Consider the following 18,496-nt stretch of genomic DNA (forward strand, 5'->3'; position numbering starts at 1 on the left):
TTTCCCTGTTTTCCTTCATTAAAAGCTTTCATGCTGTGTTGCCAACAGCAACTTAGATGAAGTCAGTGCAGGGAAGATTCAAAAGCCGTCAGATGGCATGCAGATGTGAGGCTCTTCTAACAAAATTGAATTCCTTCTACCTGTGTGCAGAATAAGCACATCAGCCAATACAGAAAAGCGGCTGTTTTGTAAGACTTTTCTGTTTGAATCTGAGAACTAAGAGCACAGAAGGAAGTAGAGGAAGGGGCATGTGTATCTGCAATTGCAGAATTACTCAGTGCTGCGTGTAGGAGCAGAGTCAGTGTCTCAATTAGCAAAAACCTGATGCGAAGCCTCATAATTAGCTCAGTGAAAATGCCCTGACATGACTCTTGTGTTGGCTCATGTATCATACCATTAGGGCTTTTTTAAAAAAGTGTGTACAAAGGACATATTATTTCCGTTAAGAAAAAAAAAAGAAAAGAGGCAATTGCCTCTCTGTGATGAACTCAGAGTTATGAATGACAGAAGCAGGGCTCCAGGATTCCTCAGTGCTTGGGTCCCCCACACTGTTTTCCATCATTTCTTTCTGGCTGCAAAATAACATTGAAAGTGTGGCTGGCTTCTCATTTTGCCATTGCATTTCAAGCATACTCTTCCTGGATCTTCCTTGTTTAGCTACATAGGGCATTTTCATCAAATGTATCTGCAGTACTCCTGGCACAGAAGGCTAATCAGAGTGTGCTGCTTTGCCACAGATAAACCCTGCAGGATCTATAACTCACCATAACTTGCCTTCCGCACACCCTGGTGACCCACATTTCATGAAGTCATGGATGGTATATCTGGCTTAGGAATTTTAGTTAGTTTATATAATCCTTATATAAATACACAGACGTACAATGGATCAGCTGTTAACAATGATGAGTGGTGTAACTAGCAATCTGAAATGTGCATACTGCTGGATGCAGTGCTTATGCCATTTCTTAGCTTGCACTGTTCTTCAAAGGTTACCTTTAGTACCTGTTAGTAACGTAGCAGGAACAGTTAGCTATTGATAGTTTGCCTGGGCTTACAGCAGGAGAGGTGATATAGAACAAATAAATGTGGTGTGGGCTGTGTTGCATAAGGGCTGCCTACACTCAGGCAACTAACATTTTCCATATGGTGCAAGCTGAATTGATTCTGTTTTCTCTGCCCAGCAGGGAATACTTGGTATTCAAATACTGTTGAGCACTTTATTTCTGCTCCATTTTTAGTGGTAATTATTCTGAGGCTGAGTAGCTGCAAGTGTGGTAATCCACAGAGAGCACATTGCAAAGGGCTTCTTAGAGTTTGTGAGGAGGTCTTATTGTGTACTTTATTATGAGGCTGTTCTGGCCTAATGTGTAGCTGCAGTGAAAGGCTTTTAAAATACTCCTAGTGTCTTTTTCTGTGAAGCAGTAACCTGGCCAGCAGGACAGTTTAGGGGAAGAATACAGCGTGCATGGGGCAGTGTAGAATTGAAAGAGGGGGCAGCACAGGATCGAAAGCTCTGGCAGCGCATTGCAAACTGAAGCATTTCCCCTGAAATGCACAGCACTGTGGAAAAGCCGAGGTCCCTGGAACAGATTGCACAAGGATTGCTACAGCAATTCCCTGTTCTGTAGGTGAGAGCAGCAGCAGCACTGGTGCGTACAGGATGTGGACCAGGACGTGGGTGTGATCTGATGTCCCCAGCACCTTAGTGATGTAATGGAGAGGACTGAAGAAGCATCTTGTGCTGTCAGAACGAAGTTCCTTCCCTTTCTGTCTTCCCTTCCTCTGAGCTGTGTGCCAGCTTATAAGCCATAGCTTGCTGGAGCAGTGGCGCTGACTGCACAGAGGTCACTGGTTCAAGTGCCAGAAAGGTTTTAATTGATACAAAATAAGCTGCAAAGCCTATATCCCTTTTAGGAAAGGTCACTGCATGTGTAGTTATTAAAGGATGAAACCACAGAACCTGCTGCGCTGCCTGGTCTAGAAGCAGATGTTAGGTCCCATCCCATGCCAAGTGTCAAATAGGAACTAGTAATTGGCATGAATGACTAGAAGTCACTCAACAGACTTCATATGAGAAGGATGCCAGATGGGGAGGCATCAGGGTCTCTTAGGGATTATACATATGCTGGATATAGTTAGATGAAAGCCTGTTATTGAATTTCAATAACGCTTTACTTTCTGTGCTCCCAAGCTAGTGATCTTTGACACAACATAGGGGATTTAGCCTTTTGTAATACTGTCCCATGTTGTTTGACTGAAGCCAGGAAATCAAGACTCCTTTAAAAAGAAAAATACTTAGTGCTCTTGAGTATCAGGCATTTTCAAGGAGAGTATCTGGCGCGTATCCTTGTTCACTTGACATGCTTACTTTTACAGAATCATGAGACAAACCCAGGGTAAGGACAAAGCTGAAAGTTCACTGTCTTCAAACCAATGACTACAAAATATTAGTCTGTATAGGCTCTTCTGCTTCTCCTTCCCTTTCTCAGTGATATTTTACGTTAGTTGGATACAGTACAATTACCATATATGAATTAGTGTCCTTAGTCAGACCTTAGTCTTCAATGACACCTGGAAGATATTTTTTGCCCAGACATGTATGAATTGCTGTTACATCACCACATGAAACCTCCAGAGAAATCCATATGTGGCATCTACACATTTCTTGTCTCTTGCCATCTGGGTATAAGAGACTCAAAGATTATGCTTCAAGTGAAGTTTTTGCCAGAAAAACTGCTGATTCTGTTATCTATCATTCTGGACTGCGGCAGAGTGAATGCTTTAAATGTAATAGAACACAACTTCACCATAGGTCCCTCAGGGCTGGTTGCTCATAGTTGCAACACTTAGTGGCTTGGTACGAAGATTCGTAATTCTGTTATAACCAAAATAATCAGTGTATTTAGCATGGAAGAACAAAGGTGATGTGTAAATGAATTAGAATGCAGACCTTTCTAGCAATTACAATTTCAAAGTTTAATCTGTAAGTTATCAAGCATGCTTTAAGATGGCAAGGAAAATGTTTTGTAGTCAATGTGAGCTGAAACTGAATTCAACTTCTGGTATGAATCCAGATGTGAACTTTGCTGCGGTCTTATTTTGTTAAAATCGACTTGAAGCAGGGCATCAGATCCTGAACTCCTCAAGTGTTGGAATTACTTGAATCTTAAACTGGATCTAAATCTTGAGATTTTGGCTCTACATTCTGTTTGCTAAAACCTGCACTCAGTTTGGAAAATAATCTAAGCGGAAATGATTTCTTTGTATTTTTGAGAGTAAATTATGTTCTACTCACTCATGTCCCCTTAGAGCAGGCACAAAAAGAAAGTGTGTGTTATTGCATAGTGGAATTTGCTGGTATTAAATGATGCAATTCTGATAATTTATGCTAATATGTAGAGTTTGATGTGTATCACTGCTAGATTTGTAGTGTGCAAGACTTAGGGTCATCATAAGCATTCAGAGCTTCCTGAACCCAACACCAAGTAAGTGCTCCTCAGTGGTAAAGCAACTCCCAAAGTCCGGGATGACAAGATCTAAGACCCAAAAAAAGCACCGGAACCATGGATCCCAGAACTTATCCCTAAACTTTGGGATGAATGGCAGGAGAAATGTAGGTTGATATTAAACTTCTTTAATTTAGACTAAGCTCTAAACATTTGCTTGCTGTAAATTATTTTTCTTCCACAAAGCTTTCTCACCACAGTTAAAGGAAAATAGTAAGAGTAAGTGATGAATGCTGGGAAAAGAGCTGCCCATCCCTATAAGATCCCCTTTCCGGTAAGTAAGAAAGAAAAGCAGAAGGCTTTTTGACATGCATTAGGCCCTTTCCTGTGTCTTCCTAACTTTTAACCAGAATGTGTAATTTACCCCAAGACACAACCATCACGAGGAAGAAAATCCTATGAGAAACCATGAACATTCTTGCTTTTCTTTTATAGCTTGTTCTTCATCTCCATGTCTTCATGATGGAACGTGCATTCTAGACAAAAGTGGTACCTACAAATGTGCCTGTCTGGCTGGCTATACAGGGAATCGCTGTGAAAACTGTGAGTACAGGCACTGGGTGTATGACCAGCCTCCAGGGTCATCACTCATGCAAGCCATTAAGCGTTAGGAGTGTCATTGAGATGTAGGTTAGGTCAGTCACAGTGCCAGAGAATGCACTGAGCTTCTTGTGACATTTTTAAAGACATGTTGCTTGCAGTTTGTGAAGATTTCCACTGAATAGTTCTGGAACTTTATGTGTAGAAAGGTAAACCAGAATTGGAGCAGGGAAACAGTACAGAAGAAATCTTGTAATTGACTAGCCTTATCAGACAGAGATATACCTGCCTGGTATTTTCATTGTGTGGATCAGCTGTTCTCTTCTAAAAGTACGTACCCCAGCTGAGCCCTGTGCTTGACACTCTAGCCAGAGTCAGTCCTAGGAAGTTTGTCTTCCCCCACAGGCACCTGAAAGGTAGAGTTTTGGCACCATGAATGACAGAAACTGGGGATCAAAACAAATGAAAAAGGGTAGATTCTGTCCATATCTGTGTTGGTGGTCCTTACTATACTTATAATCGTATACCTGGTTTTGTCTGGTCCAGTGAGTTGTAAAATAACTGGGTTCAAATGAGTTCAAATTATGAATGTCTGTTCTAGTGATTTAATTCTTCATGCTTGATCAAATGTCTTCATCTAACAGGGCTTGAAACAGCAAGAAGGAGCAAGAATTATACACTATATGCTATGATAAAGGCTGTATCATGGCTAGCTGAAAGGAGCATTGTGCAATATTTGAAGTTCTTGAGCTAGAGCTCCATCGGACCCTGGAGGTTTTCAGTAACACTAGTGAAATCCACTTGGGATCATAATTGGCCCAAGAGAGAAAGCATGGCTTACTGTGCCCTGCTGTGGCATTAGTCTGGACGTAAGGCACACAATACCTTGCCTGCTTCTGGAGTTTTCAATTCTATGTCAGAGCAGCCAATATACACCAAACCTCACTACTTCAAAATCTTTTCCCCATACGTGCCGCTGTCAGGAGTGGATTTGCCTCCTAGAATTGCTTTTGCTTCATCAGGAGAGTTAAATCATAGTGTCATGGTACCTCCTTGCATGGATCATTTTGAGATAAAAGACTTTTGATTTCTACAGATTCAGAACTAGCTCATAAGACTTGACTTTTCTCCCAGCAGGCCAGAGGAGAGATAGTTTTACATTTTCTATAAGCCTGAAAATTTTTGGTTCTGAACAGCATGCCACATTCTGCCAGACTGCATACTGGTGTTTTCTGTAGGGAAGTGGTTGCTGAAAATTGAGGGTTCCTGACCTCAGGGCTAATGTGGCTGTCTCTTTTGCTAACAGCCTCTTTCCCGTCAGCAGTTGTTTAGCGGGTCATTTAGGGACTGGAAACTCCCGAGCTCTTTGCAACTGCTCAGTGAGATTACGTGTTGTTCCTGTCTTTAGGAGAGAGTTAAAAAGAAAAGATTCCTCTCTGGTTCAGAACCAACCTAATTTTCAAATACATTAGATTTCCAGCAAACCTCAACTGTCGTTTTGGCAGGCTCTACACTACAGTCAAGGCAAGAAATTAAGCTCACATTCTTTTACTAGTTTTCTTTTGTAATTCCAGTGTAGAAACTTCACCCATGCAACACACAGAGCAAAGAACAGAGGAGGTAGTAGAAAAACAATAGGGTGAGACCTGTCTTATTGTAAGCAATGAAGATATAGGTAGTAACAGAATAAAAGGGAGGAGATGCTTAAAATACATATGGTAAGATTATAAACTTGACAGGAATCCTGTAGCTTGATTTGTGAAAGAACAGTTGAGGTGGATAAAATACTCTTACTTTATGATATTTGTGGCTGTATGCTTGCCTCTTGCTTATGCTAAGAAATATTTTTTCCAGCACCTATACTGCTGCATTCCATAACATAGATAAAGGTTGGCTTTTTTTTCTTGTATGTGAATAGCAAACCTCACAGTGGAAAATAGCATAGCAAATCTCTGTTCTCTCTAGCTTCAAAAAAGTTTTTTCTTAAGATATTTCCTTCAGTTTTGCCAAAATGTATCTTCAGTATTTTCCAGTATATGGGGGGAAAAAGGCAGAAAATTGAAGTTTTATTTGTTTTTTAATAGAAAAGGAAGAACTGGAAAAAATATCTGTGGCTGTAATTCTTTAAAAATTAGTCGTGTAGTTTCCCAAACAACATTGCAGTTTAAATGTTAAAGGGAGATCGTGTCATCTCAGAATCTTTCTGTCTGTTAGGTCCTGCAGCAACAGTGCTGTCTTGTGAGGTGGAGCCAAGGGAAATAAATTTATTTCTGCAAAAAACAATCAAAAAATGGTCACTTTTGGAATATTGAATATGAGGACACTATTTGGACACTATGAGGCTGATTCTTTCAGTCTGGTTTTCTTGGAGCAAGTCAGGTGTAATCCCATTAAAACCAATGGATTTATGTTGATTAAAAAGTCAGTGTAAAAGAGAAGAAAATTACAGCCCCTTAATGTTAAGTGCATGTAGAAGATTTGAGGTGGTGCAACAGAAGGTACCCAGACAGATATGAGGGTTTTAAAGAAATCCAAGGGACATACTTCAGAGGAAGAGAGACTGTGGGATTATCTCATTGAGAAATAAATTAAGGGCAAATTAAACAAATTCAGCATGGACATTTCATGACAGAATCAGAATTCTTCTAGGTCGCTCATCATCCCAATGCATCTGTGTCTTTTTGTCTGTTACCAAGTTTGGTTTTAAAGATGTGCGAATCACTATTGGAATTATGGAAATCACCTTAATGAGATAAACCACAAGGAACCTATTTTTTCCTCTGTTAAACTAAATTCTATCTATTTAACTGGATGATCAACATTGGTCAAGCTGCTTTCCTGGGGTAATATTCCACCGTAATTGCTCCGTCAGTTACAATTTACAATATTAATAAAATAATTAAAAGCCCCTGGGCTTGTAACTAGCAGTCTTTTTTCTCTTCTACTGTGGCAGTCAGGAAATTTTGTTTACAATTTGAGGTGCTAATATATTGATTTAAAGGCATGAAGTGACATGCAGGCATGTATCTTTCTAACAGCTGTTAATATTTCAGTCAGTCCTGTTTCAGGACAAGAAATATTTTATCTAAATACATCTGATTTCACTCCAGAGACTGTTTTTTTTTTTTTTAAAAAAAAATCTGTATGAACTTGTAAAGCAAATGCTAACTGATAGTGAGATCTTTCCTTCTTTCATCTGCCCTAAAACACAATGAAGACAAGTCCTAGAGACCAGCAACAAACACCTTCTTACACATAAGCATGCTTTGTTATGATGATACAGTAACTAGAGAAAACTAATCCCTATTTTAAATACTTGGGCTTCTTTCTGATTTTAAACTTAATTTGCAGTATACCTGCATATTCCTGCCAGTGACCCCTTAGCCATGCTGACATGATTAAGGTCAAACTTAGCCTTTTCTGTCTGACCTCTGTGCATTTTAATGCAAATAATCCTGCAATCAGAGACATTAAAAAAAACCCAAACCAGATTATCTTGTTCTCTTAGTCTGCAATACCGTGAAACACAGCAGCAACTTCCTCAAAAGATGCACATTAGGGAAAAGTAACAAGCTAACTAGTGGTCCTGTCCTTGTGCTCTGCACACTAAAAAGCATCCACTCAAGTATCAGACTGTAAATGACTCTGTACAGCGTGACAACTACCTGTTCTTCTCAAACTAAGAAAGGTCTTTTCCAAAGTCTCAATGTTGAGTTTGCCTGCTGAAGATGCAGCTGTAGGGATATGGTACGGCTGGTACCCCATGGCAAATGCTCTCCCCCTCTGCTTGTCCTCCTCCTAGGACAGGGTGTTCTGACTTAAGAGTCCTCCCAGGCCTTGCTGGCCCCAAAGCATGAGACCTTGACCTCATCCTGCCCTGAAATTTCCTGTTACCTTTATTTCAAACAAAGCCAGGCAAACTAAAGTTCCTATGCAAATAAAAGGAACTTGTGCTGAATAGGGAATTCAGGACTTAGATTTGATTTCCATTTTTATTGTGTTTCTGGCTCCTGTCTGCCAAGAAGAAGGGGTTTGTTTAGCATCCTAATGAAGGGTCTAATCCAACTGACTAAACTGTATAAACCAGCTCCTTGCTGTAGCCTGTGATGTTGCTTTGATGTTACTGTGTTCCAACAGGCCTCTGAATATAGCTTTCAGCCCCTTCCCCACTGCTGATACAATCCTGTTCCATCCTTTTTGGCCCCATACAGCTGTGACTTGGGCTGGTTCTTAGAGATGCCCTCATGGACTGACTGACTGATTTTTAAGATAGGGAGAAAGCATGAACTGCCTTGCCCCATCCCCTGCCTTGTTCTGCTATGGGAGAAATGAGCCCAGCTGTCAGGGCTTGGCATAGGCTAGACAGAGTTTTAATCCCAGGGGAGTCTAGAATGAGGCACTGGGGAAAGGTTCTGGACATTAAACCTAGTTTTCTTACCTAATCACAGAATGGAATGCAGAGTCTTCTAGGAGAACGCTTGGAACTTTTTAAAATTTTGTCAGAAAAAATCTCAGTAATAGGTTTCAAGGAGTGCTATAATCACTGTCTATAATTGCTGATTATAAAATATATTTTACCATTTGCAGCCCACATGTGTTAGACCATGTCTACGCTGCATGATTACAGTGGAGAACTTCAGGTATAACCAAATGCCCCTGAGCCCTTTCTTGCCACTCTGGCCTGGAAATCAGACTTTTCCAGTTAGGGAAAATGTTCCGAAAAGAAATAGGACTCTTAATTTCCCTACTCCTAGCCCTGCCATTGGTTCTTTTGGTTGGTTGTTGGGTTTTGCTTATTTTTTCCAGTGGAAAATAGCTTATTACAGCTTTTTTTAAAGGGACAGAGTTCTTCCCCACTTCTGTCAAGGTGGCTTTTTTGGTGGCTATGTCAAAGAGATGAGATTAATGCCATTCTTTCTTCATCACATTTCTACTGTCCTCCCTATATGCTTGCATGTATAGAGTGGGAAACAAGAACCCAACTCCTGCTGCTGCTGCCAAAGCACATATATACCTGGAACTGCTAAGGAGTAAAGGCTAGTGGCCTTTTTTCACTATCACAATTCAAGAGTTCACCTGCCTTGAGATGCACACACCAGCAAAAACCTTTAATTGGAATGTGGCAGTTCTCAGGTTTTTCAGACCCATTAGGGGTTACAGGCTAAAGCTTAAACCAGCACCACCACCCTTTAGCCTGTCATACAGCAACCCTGTAGTGTGAACACAGGCAGGATGCTCCCAGAGGTGGCTTGTTCTCCAGAACCTTCCCGGGACTCCCTCTGAGAGGCAATGTAGTATTGCTGCTTGTGCCTTGAGCACTTCGTTAAACTGCTCATTCTCGGCAAGACTGTTCAGAAGGGCAGTTAGTTCAGACAGGGTGAGATAATCCTGCAGTGAAGACATGGCCAGTGCAGTCATACAGGAAGCTTCATTGACCCACATGTCTCTGCAAAGCCAGGTAAGATAACAGTACTGCAGTCCTCAGAGAAGTTTTAAATAAGTCACCTTCAGAGTTCAGTTCTGGTGGGATAATGCCCTCTTTTGGTCTCCTGAGCTGATCAGAACATTGTGATGCTGGCTAGACGCTTGCTAGAATGTTATCTTTGCTGCCGCATACTGCCCCACAGTATACTCCTTTCCAGGAGAATTATGTGTTTTCGAGGCAAAATCTGTATTGTTCAATACACGCCTAGTGCGTGAATTTGAAGGGCGTGGCTTAAGATGGAGGTAGAGATTTCTGCTCTCAGTTTTCACTTCAGTGTATTTCCCTTGATTAGAAGAATGCTGAAACTGTTCACACAGCAACTGCCAAACCACCAAACATTATGTCTGGTGCTTTAAGGTAACCTAACATCAATTTGGGGTTGTCTTAATTCATGGAATGATCAACTTAAGCTGTTTGGCTGTTGCACGAACAGCCAAGGTACCCCATAGGAGGACAGAAACACCTAAGAGAAAAACAAGGTTGATGGCTGAGGATGGAAATTGCTACAAACATCTGAAGCAATGACTAAACAACTGCTGCTTGTGAATCAGCCTGCAGAAAGCTGGTTCCTAGGACTGGTCTTTCCTTTAGCTCTGTCAATATTACTGTTGGATTGGCAAGTCATATAGTTTCTGGGAGGAAGTTGCTTATATCATCAAACACTGCTGTGTTTGATCTCATAATATTTTTATAGTGTTTTGAAACTCCAGTGAGTAAGTATAGCTGACAGCAAGGCTGAAAGAGACAGCACTTCTGCTTTATTGACAACTCCTCTTGTTCCTTTGTTATTTTCTCAGTGTCTGTTAACTAGCCATCTTTTTAGTTTTTCAGAAAGTGAAACATGTCTGGTAAAAAAACATGGTATCCTGCTTACACCATAGCCTCAGGCATTACTATCATCTAAATAAATCAGAAATTTTCTCTTTGTTAACTGAATCCAATCAAAGGTAGGCCTGCCACAGGAAGAGTTGTATTTCTAAATCACATTAAATGGATTCATAGGGAATCTCCACTTGCCCCACCCCAAAACAATCCTGAGCTTTTTCCTCAGTCTGCTAACATGCCTTAGAGATAAAATCATCCGCAGGATTCTCCCTGGTGGAAGAATGAATCAGTGTTGCAGGGGGACAGGTTGGACCAAGCTACATTCTAGGTATTCTTGCCACACTGGATGGGACAAAGATACTTTTCCCTGTCATTTCATCACTGAATCATAGAATCATAGAATTGTCTAGGTTGGAAGGGCCCTTTAAGATCATCAAGTCCACCCATCAACCTAACACTGCCAAAACCACCACTAAACCATGTCCCGAAGCACCACGTCTACCCGTCTTTTAAATCCCTCCGGGGATGGTGAATCCCCCCCTTCCCGGGGCAGCCTGTTCCAATGCTTAACAATCCTTTCTGTGAAGAACTTTTTCCTAATATCCATCCTAAACCTACCCTGGCATAACGAGGCCATTTCCTCTTGACCTACCACTTGTCACTAGTGAGAAGAGGTCACCCCCCACCTCTCTACAACCTCCTTTGAGGTAGTTGTAGAGAGCGATATGGTCTCCCCTGAGCCTCCTTTTCTCCAGGCTAAACAACCCCAGTTCCCTCAGCTGCTCCTCATAAGACTTGTTCTCCAGACCCTTCACCAGCTTCGTTGCCCTTCTCTGGACACGCTCCAGCACCTCAATGTCTTTCTTGTAGTGAGGAGCCCAAAACTGAACACAGTACTCAAGGTGGGGCCTTAACCATGCTGAGTGCAGGTGAACGATCACTTCTCTAGTCCTACTCACCACACTGTTCCTGATACAGGCAGCTTAGGAGACTAAGTCTTCCTGACAAGTGTGCTTTAATATAGGGCATAAATCAGCTCTGCAGCACAGAATAACTGTGTGCAGGGTAAAAAACCAGTCTGCATCACTGGCACACTTTAGGGTCACCCCCACCTTTTGCAAAGGCCACAGGTATACAGTTATAAGTTGCTGATAGAGATGTTTTCTGCCTCCTAGCTGAGGGGGAGAAGATGTATCTTTTGGTTTTCCAAGGGACACACTGGGGAACTTATTCTAAATATTAGTTCTTGCCACTGATTGAGGAAGTGAATGTTGAGTATTGTTAGGATTTCACTCACTCCAGTATCCCATGCACAAACAGGTCCAGTTGTATAATTAAATAGGCCATCCAAGTACCGGAAAGATTGTATCCAGAGACACAGCTTTCTAAGGGCTAAGAACAATGCTGATAAAGATCAAGTGGCTAATTGTAAGCAACAACCTCCAAATTGCCTCCGGATGAATAAATCACAGTGGGTGATCCAAACATATTTTCACATGGATACGGTCTCATTCATAGAAGCAGGGAGCTGGAAAACATCAGGCGTGAGTTCCAATTGGCTGGAAGGGAATGAAAAGATTTGTATTTCAGTAGAGATTACGTCATAGTTTTGTGTAATTATTCCTAGCTGGTGGAACCACTGCAAAAGTGAAAAGGCCTAGAGAGCAGAACTGAAAATATACTATTGCTGGTACTTGGGGTTGAATCAGCTGCTCGTTATGATTTCCTTTGACATTTCCAGAATTAATGTGAGGACTGGCAAAATGCAACAATGAGAGGAGAGTTGAACTTCCAGGACTCTTTCATCAGGGATAAATTAAGCAAAAAAATCTTTGTGGTGAGTTGTCTGTCCCAGCATTTCTGCATGAGCTGTGGCTGGAGCTAAGCATGGAGCTGGGAGAAGATGGAGAGGCATGAAGGAGGGCGCAGAGTTTCCTCTCTTTTGAAACATGAGTGAGTGAGGGCAGAGATAGTTTATCCAAAATCCTCCCCTGCTAGCAACCTGAATGGAAAGCTACTGCAATGCAGGGGGGCACTTTTGGGGAATAATCCTTGTTACTCCTCCAGGACTTGTATTTGATACTAAAGGCCAGTTCCTAAGTGACATTTAGGCACCTGTTTGCTCTTTTAGCTACTGAAATCACCATGACATGGGTACCTTTGTGGAGCTGGCTATTAGTATCTTAGCCTTGCCAGCTAAAGTGCTTGTGATAAAGTAGAGATTGGAGGTACCTCTGACACCCCTGCCTAAAGCCTCACCCACTTGTTGCTGAGTCTGTGGTGACAGACATGACCAAGCAGAGCAGTGCTGCTTGGGTGTGTGGCTGTAGTTGTTCAGAGCATCCTTGTTCTTTGAGGTCCAAAAGTCTCCTTATTCCAGAAAACACTGCCATCACTGTGAATACCTTTTTATCACAGTGGTTTCGTTGTCCTTTTCTGTACAGGATCTCCTGCAGTGTTTGCATATATTTGTTCTCTGCTTTGAGAGTCTTGCTTTAAAAAAAATAATTTTCAATCCAAACCTTAGCACACTTGGCTTTCTTGTTCACCCCCCTCTAATCTCTGGTGGTAAAAGTTGCAACCACACTCCTTTTTTCCTGCCAGCTCCAAAAAGTAAAAGTTCTGAGGGGCAACAAAAAAGACAAGCAAGCATGCTAGACATCACGAGCCCCCTCAGACATGGCTTGTGTAAACACACACCACCCCTGGAAAGCGTTTCCATCAGAAAGTCCTGATCAAGACCACCTGTCCTCCAAAGTGGTTCAGCTCCCAGCAGTGTGTTCCTGCTGCGGGGAAGAATGATCATCACATAGCAAAGCTAATGCCATCGAGCCTCTCCTGCTCTCATCGACATCCAGCTCTTGACAGGTTCTGGAGGAGAGCAGCTGGACTGCTTGTCAGTGTGTGGCTTCCTAGTCAGCAGCTCTCTCCAGCATAGGAGAGGTGGGAATTTCAGAGAGGTGGTGGCAAGGTTAATGTCCTTATGGTGCATCCCACAGTATTTGCTACCATTTATTCAGGAGAGCTTGAGCTGAGAGTTGATCTTGAGAGCAGAATCAGAAGATGCCAGGCTGTTTCCTGAGTGTAAGTACCATCACTGTGACTTGAGGTCCTTGTAGGAACAGAGCCTGTGCTGAAATGATTGCAGGCTCAGGGACAGTGTCAGTAATGTCACAGAGAGAAGGACATTCCTGCCACAACTTACACAGCTTGCTCTATGAGGTGCTGCAGGACCTCATGCATTCAGTGTTGCTGTCAGCAAACTTTTGATGTGCCCATCGTGCAGAGAACCTTGAAGGCACACAGGAGCCAGACAAGAATGCTGGGCCTCTTAAAGCATAAGTCTGGAGTCAGAGCTCCTGCCTCATAGTGTGTGTGATGTGATACATAAAGGTCTGGCAGCCCTGCGCAGAGGAGAGTGCAGAGCCATGCCACCTCAGAATGGTAGCCCTATGCTGGCGGGCTATTTCATCAAATCCTTTGCCGAACTCATACGCTTGCTTGAAAGCCCTGCTCACTGCTTATGAGAAGAAATAAAAAAGGAGTTCTCCTGAGCACTCTGAGCCACAGCATCCAGAAATCCTTCACTTCATTCCCTCCTGGAGGACACAGACATTCCAAAAACATTTTGACAGCCAATGTCCTTATGCTTTTGGCTAAAGTCTCTGTGGGCTTATGTGTTAGGCATTAACTGTCTCTGGTCTGCTATGCCAAGCTGCAGAGGGACAACGTCTCAGGACAGCCACCTGAGTCCTCTTCCACATCAGTTCTTTTCTGCAAAGCCTCTGAGATCCTGGGGCGTCCTCAACATGTGGATACATACTGTGGAGAGGAGGGATAAGTGTAGGAATAAATGGTATCAGAGATTACATGGACTGACAGAGCTCATGGGCCAAGATTAGGAAATAAGCCCTGTTATGAGTGAAGACAACAAATTCTGTAAGTCTGAATTCAGAAAAGCTCTTTACTTATGGGACTTTGCAAAGGGCATTGCAATACCCAGCAGTAACTGCTAAGCTGTTAATGGCTGGTTCCCTCCTTAACTCCTGTGCTTTTTGTTCAGGCACACTGAACTGTGTGCTCCCATATGGCTCCATCACCTTTGTACAAAACACTGCTGCTGAGAGTAATGTGTGGATTACCTAATGGTATAATTATTTAATGCTGATTTCTGCACAAAGCTGGGTCAGTTTAAATGTAAATGTAGTAAGAAGATCAGGAGGTGACAGGAGTGTTCCTAGCTCTGCCACACACTCAGTTTTCCTTCAGATAAATCACTTGGTATGTCCTTGCTATAGCTTCCTCAGCAGTAAAATTGAGACAGACACTAATTTTATAAAAAAGTTTTGAAATACCAAGATTATAAGCTTCAAGAACTGTTATATAATGATACTCAGGTAGTCATGTAATCAGACTTGCCCTCAAAACAAAAGTTAAAACAAGAAAAAGAATTGGATGAAATCAGAAATTTGCAGGCCAAAAGTCAAACCTGATGGGATTTACCCCTATTGACTTTAGCAGGCTTGGCCATAGGCAGCAATTGCAAATATCAGTGAGCTGCATGAAGTGCATGCAGGTAGAGCTGGCTGGCAGTTTTCTGTTAGAATGGTCTCACAGCAGTAAACTTTCAAAGAAATTTATATTTTCTGCTGGAATTTTAAAAAATTATTATTTCGTAATTAGAGAGGAAAAAAAAGTCACTTTACGTACTCTGCATATTTTGCTCCCTCCAGCAACAGCATCTTGGAGCTGTGATTTCTGGGTCTTCCAGATTCTCTGGCTCCAGAGCACTTGCCAGCCACTGTCATGAAGCCAGGAAACCCTAAAGCTCAGGATCCACAATCCTGATGCTGATGTTCCCTGAGCAGCGTTTCTCTGGCTCAGAGGCTGCTGTGGCTTTTATCAGCATGCTGGGTCATGATAGCATTCACCGGAGAAAAGAATGTCATTTAGGCTTTCTTCTGAAAATGTCCTCTTTCTGAGGATAGTTACTCAAATTTCTTCAACTTCAGTCTCTGTCAGGCTTTCTCTGACAGTCATTAGACTGGTTTGGCAAGGATGGTGGCACCTGGGGTCCCAAAGCAAGTCCATGGCACTTCTTTTCGTTGCAGAAGACATATGCTAGCATTCATAACAGCAGAAGCTGCGCTACTCCCCTACTTGTTATCAAGTGCAGCTTCTGTGGCCATTTTCAGTGTTTAGCCTCCACTGAGCATGCCAGCACAACTTATGCAAAAGCAATATTACAAGTACATAGAAAAATGTTCCCCAGAGCCCCTACTATATACTCAAAATGTGCTATATACATTAGCATGGGTCAGCCTGAAAGCCAAACTCTGACTTGGGATTATACAACAAGATAAATGTCTTTAGCAGTAGCAGTATTAAAAAATCCTGTAAGCAAATTAAGAACAAAACTCCACACAATTAAAAGCTGTTGCACCTAATATTTCAGGGGGGACAAAAATGGAAATGTAAACCTTTTATTTGTACCAGCAATGAGAAATAAGATTTATTTCAGGCATGCAATATATTATTGAAAGGTTATGCAGAATTTAGATATAATATATGATCTGTGTAAGGGGGTATATATTATTTAACGAGGAAATGGGTGAAAGGAAGGCAGCAGAAAAAAATGCCATTCATTTAATGAAGGGACCCTGGGACAAAAGCAAATGATAATTCCATCAGGCAGGATTTGAAGGACATTGAAGAGAGAAAAGTGTAGCTTGAGAGATGATCTAATTTTTGTCACTGGTGATAAAATGAGCACGGAAACTATTTCTAAATGACAGATAATTCAGATCTGAGGAATGTCTATTACATATAATTTAAAAGGGAGAGGAATCTGCACTGTTATTATTAATAATGGAACATTTTACTTAAAAATTCAGGAACTTACTGTTCCTCCAGTCTAGTTTTCCTCAGATTCCAGAAAGCTGTATGTGAAATGTGGAGCCATTTTAATGTTCCATATGGGACAGAAATACTGTTTTCTTTTTTCCAAGACACCAAAGTAAGAGGCAAGAATCTCTGAGTTTATTATATAGACACTTGAGGCAGCTCTGGTTTTTACTCTCTCTCTAACAACTGGGCTATCACAATTGAGCGTTTCTGCCAGAGGTGCCTGTAGCCACCTTGTCTTATACCTTCCTACTTTAGTCTCTTATGGACTGTACAGAACTGTAGCAGGCCAAAACTTGCTTTAGACCCTAAAGTGACACAGGTTACCTATATGCCTGTATAGATTAACTGTGGAACTTCCCAGGAGCAATACTGTGTAGCAAAACATGGAAAAATTGAAACAAAAAAAAATCTCAGCTTATAACAGGCTTGCTAGTGCCGTACTGTTATCTCCAAAGTCGGTTCCAGTTGTTTTTTTTTTTAGCAGAAGTTTCAATTTCCACTTACATCCTACTATGCCTTTCAAACATTTGTCAAGAAGACTTTTATAGAGTTTTTCTTGAGTAACAGTTCTCCTTTTCTTAATTTTATCTTGTCTGAATACACCCCTTTGTCTTCCTTTAAACATTTTACTGTATCCTTTCTGGTTTTAGCTTTTAGATTATTGTGGTTTTTAGCTTTTGTATGACCATGGTCATTCTTAGCTCTTAGTCACTCTCAAGATTACATTTCCCTAACATTGGTTTCACCTTTCCCTGAAATCTGTTCAGTTTTTATATTGTTTTCTAGATATAAATTCACCAGAATCTTTATAGGTGTGATGACACCATGGCATGAGACTGGGATCAGCCTGGCCCTCATGGAGTCTCTGAGTTGCTCAGACTTTTCTGGACAGTCTTTCATATTTGGCTGTCTGTTACCACCTCATAGTAGAATGTTGTAGCCACCTACTCCATTTTCTGGGTTCGTGGTGGCTTTGGTCTTCTGTTTGTGGACAAAGCACTGCAACCTGAAATCCTGACACTCTTAGTTCCATTTCGGCAGGGTTGTCTCAAACCTTACAGTTTGGAGTGAGTATTGCTGACTTCATGGTACCTTTAATAGATAATTCTGTCTGAAGCTCTCTACCTTGTCTTTTGCTTCTTCCTCTGTCTGCTTTGCGAAGTGCACTGAGAGAAAACGTAAGGTATTAATCTTGTGAAAAGCTAGGCAGTGACTACTATTTAGAGGGCATTGCACTAACACTACAGAAATGTTGATAATGCCTTTAAGTAGGGTAAGACCTATGAATACCAGTTCTTTCTTTAACCACTGCTGTGTCAGTAAGACAGTCCTCCCATGGGTTAACAAGAGAGATTTTCCTACTCCTTCCTCTCTCATTTTGCTGTGAACAAGTAATGCTATAGCCAAACACAGCACGGATGACACGTCTAAGACACCTTACACGTAGGAAGCCAGAGTCATATTTATTTCATGTGGAACAGTGCAGTCTAACTAGTGGCCTAGGAATGGTTCAAGCCCATGGAGTGTTCCTGGCTAGCCCACCAGCTACTGCCCAAGGAAGTGCTGGCCAAATGGCTCACAGCCCAGTCTCTGCTGTAAGCAGTCAGGCTAGACCAGGCACAGGTATAGCTGGGAGTGGGTATCAGGTGGGATGGGGATGGCTGTGGGTGGGTGAGGGCTGTGAGGGGGATCCAGCCCTCATGACTGTGAAATCTGGACCATGCAGAGAAGGAGGACTGATATTCAGAAATACTCAGTAGATGGCAGATATCAAATATCTTAGAGAGCTTAGAAACTGAAGAGAATTGGGTCAGCTCAGGTGGTTGGATTTTATGGTTAGTGTGTGTATCCAGAGGGTGAGGGCAAAGCTAGGTATGAATGATGTTTACAAAATACTCTTTTCCTTTCTTTTTGACTTCTGAGTCACGTCTGTTGGAGAGTTGGATATAGTCTTACACCAGGAGAGAATGTTGAAAGACTTCAATAAAATATCTTAAACAAAGGAGACTGTCCTAAAATTAAATGGAATATACTGCACATTCTGAACAATATAAGAACCATACAAATTCAGACTCTTGATGGGGAACTATCCACAAAAATATAAGAGAGAATTGGATGAAGCATACAGGGGGTAGGATTCCCTTCACAATAACTGTTCAAAGCCCCATTGCCTGAAGTGTTCGCAAGTAGGAAGAAGTTGCAGAACAGTTGCCTGAAACATATTTGGTGAAAG

General features: G+C 41.8%; 1 protein-coding gene across 4 annotated transcripts in view; it reads left to right on the forward strand.

Annotated features, from left to right (window-relative positions):
- The window catches only part of PAMR1 (peptidase domain containing associated with muscle regeneration 1), a 67,261-nt gene that overhangs the window by 28,633 nt on the left and 20,132 nt on the right, over positions 1–18,496 (forward strand). For all 4 annotated transcript variants that reach the window (XM_009895594.1, XM_009895595.1, XM_009895596.1 and 1 more), the window contains one exon: positions 3,942–4,049. In XM_009895594.1, coding sequence (XP_009893896.1) covers positions 3,942–4,049 — 108 coding nt within the window. The remainder of the gene's footprint in view (positions 1–3,941; positions 4,050–18,496) is intronic.

The sequence above is a fragment of the Charadrius vociferus genome, unplaced genomic scaffold, assembly GCF_000708025.1.
Source record: "Charadrius vociferus isolate BGI_N301 unplaced genomic scaffold, ASM70802v2 scaffold71, whole genome shotgun sequence".
Lineage (NCBI taxonomy): Eukaryota > Metazoa > Chordata > Aves > Charadriiformes > Charadriidae > Charadrius > Charadrius vociferus.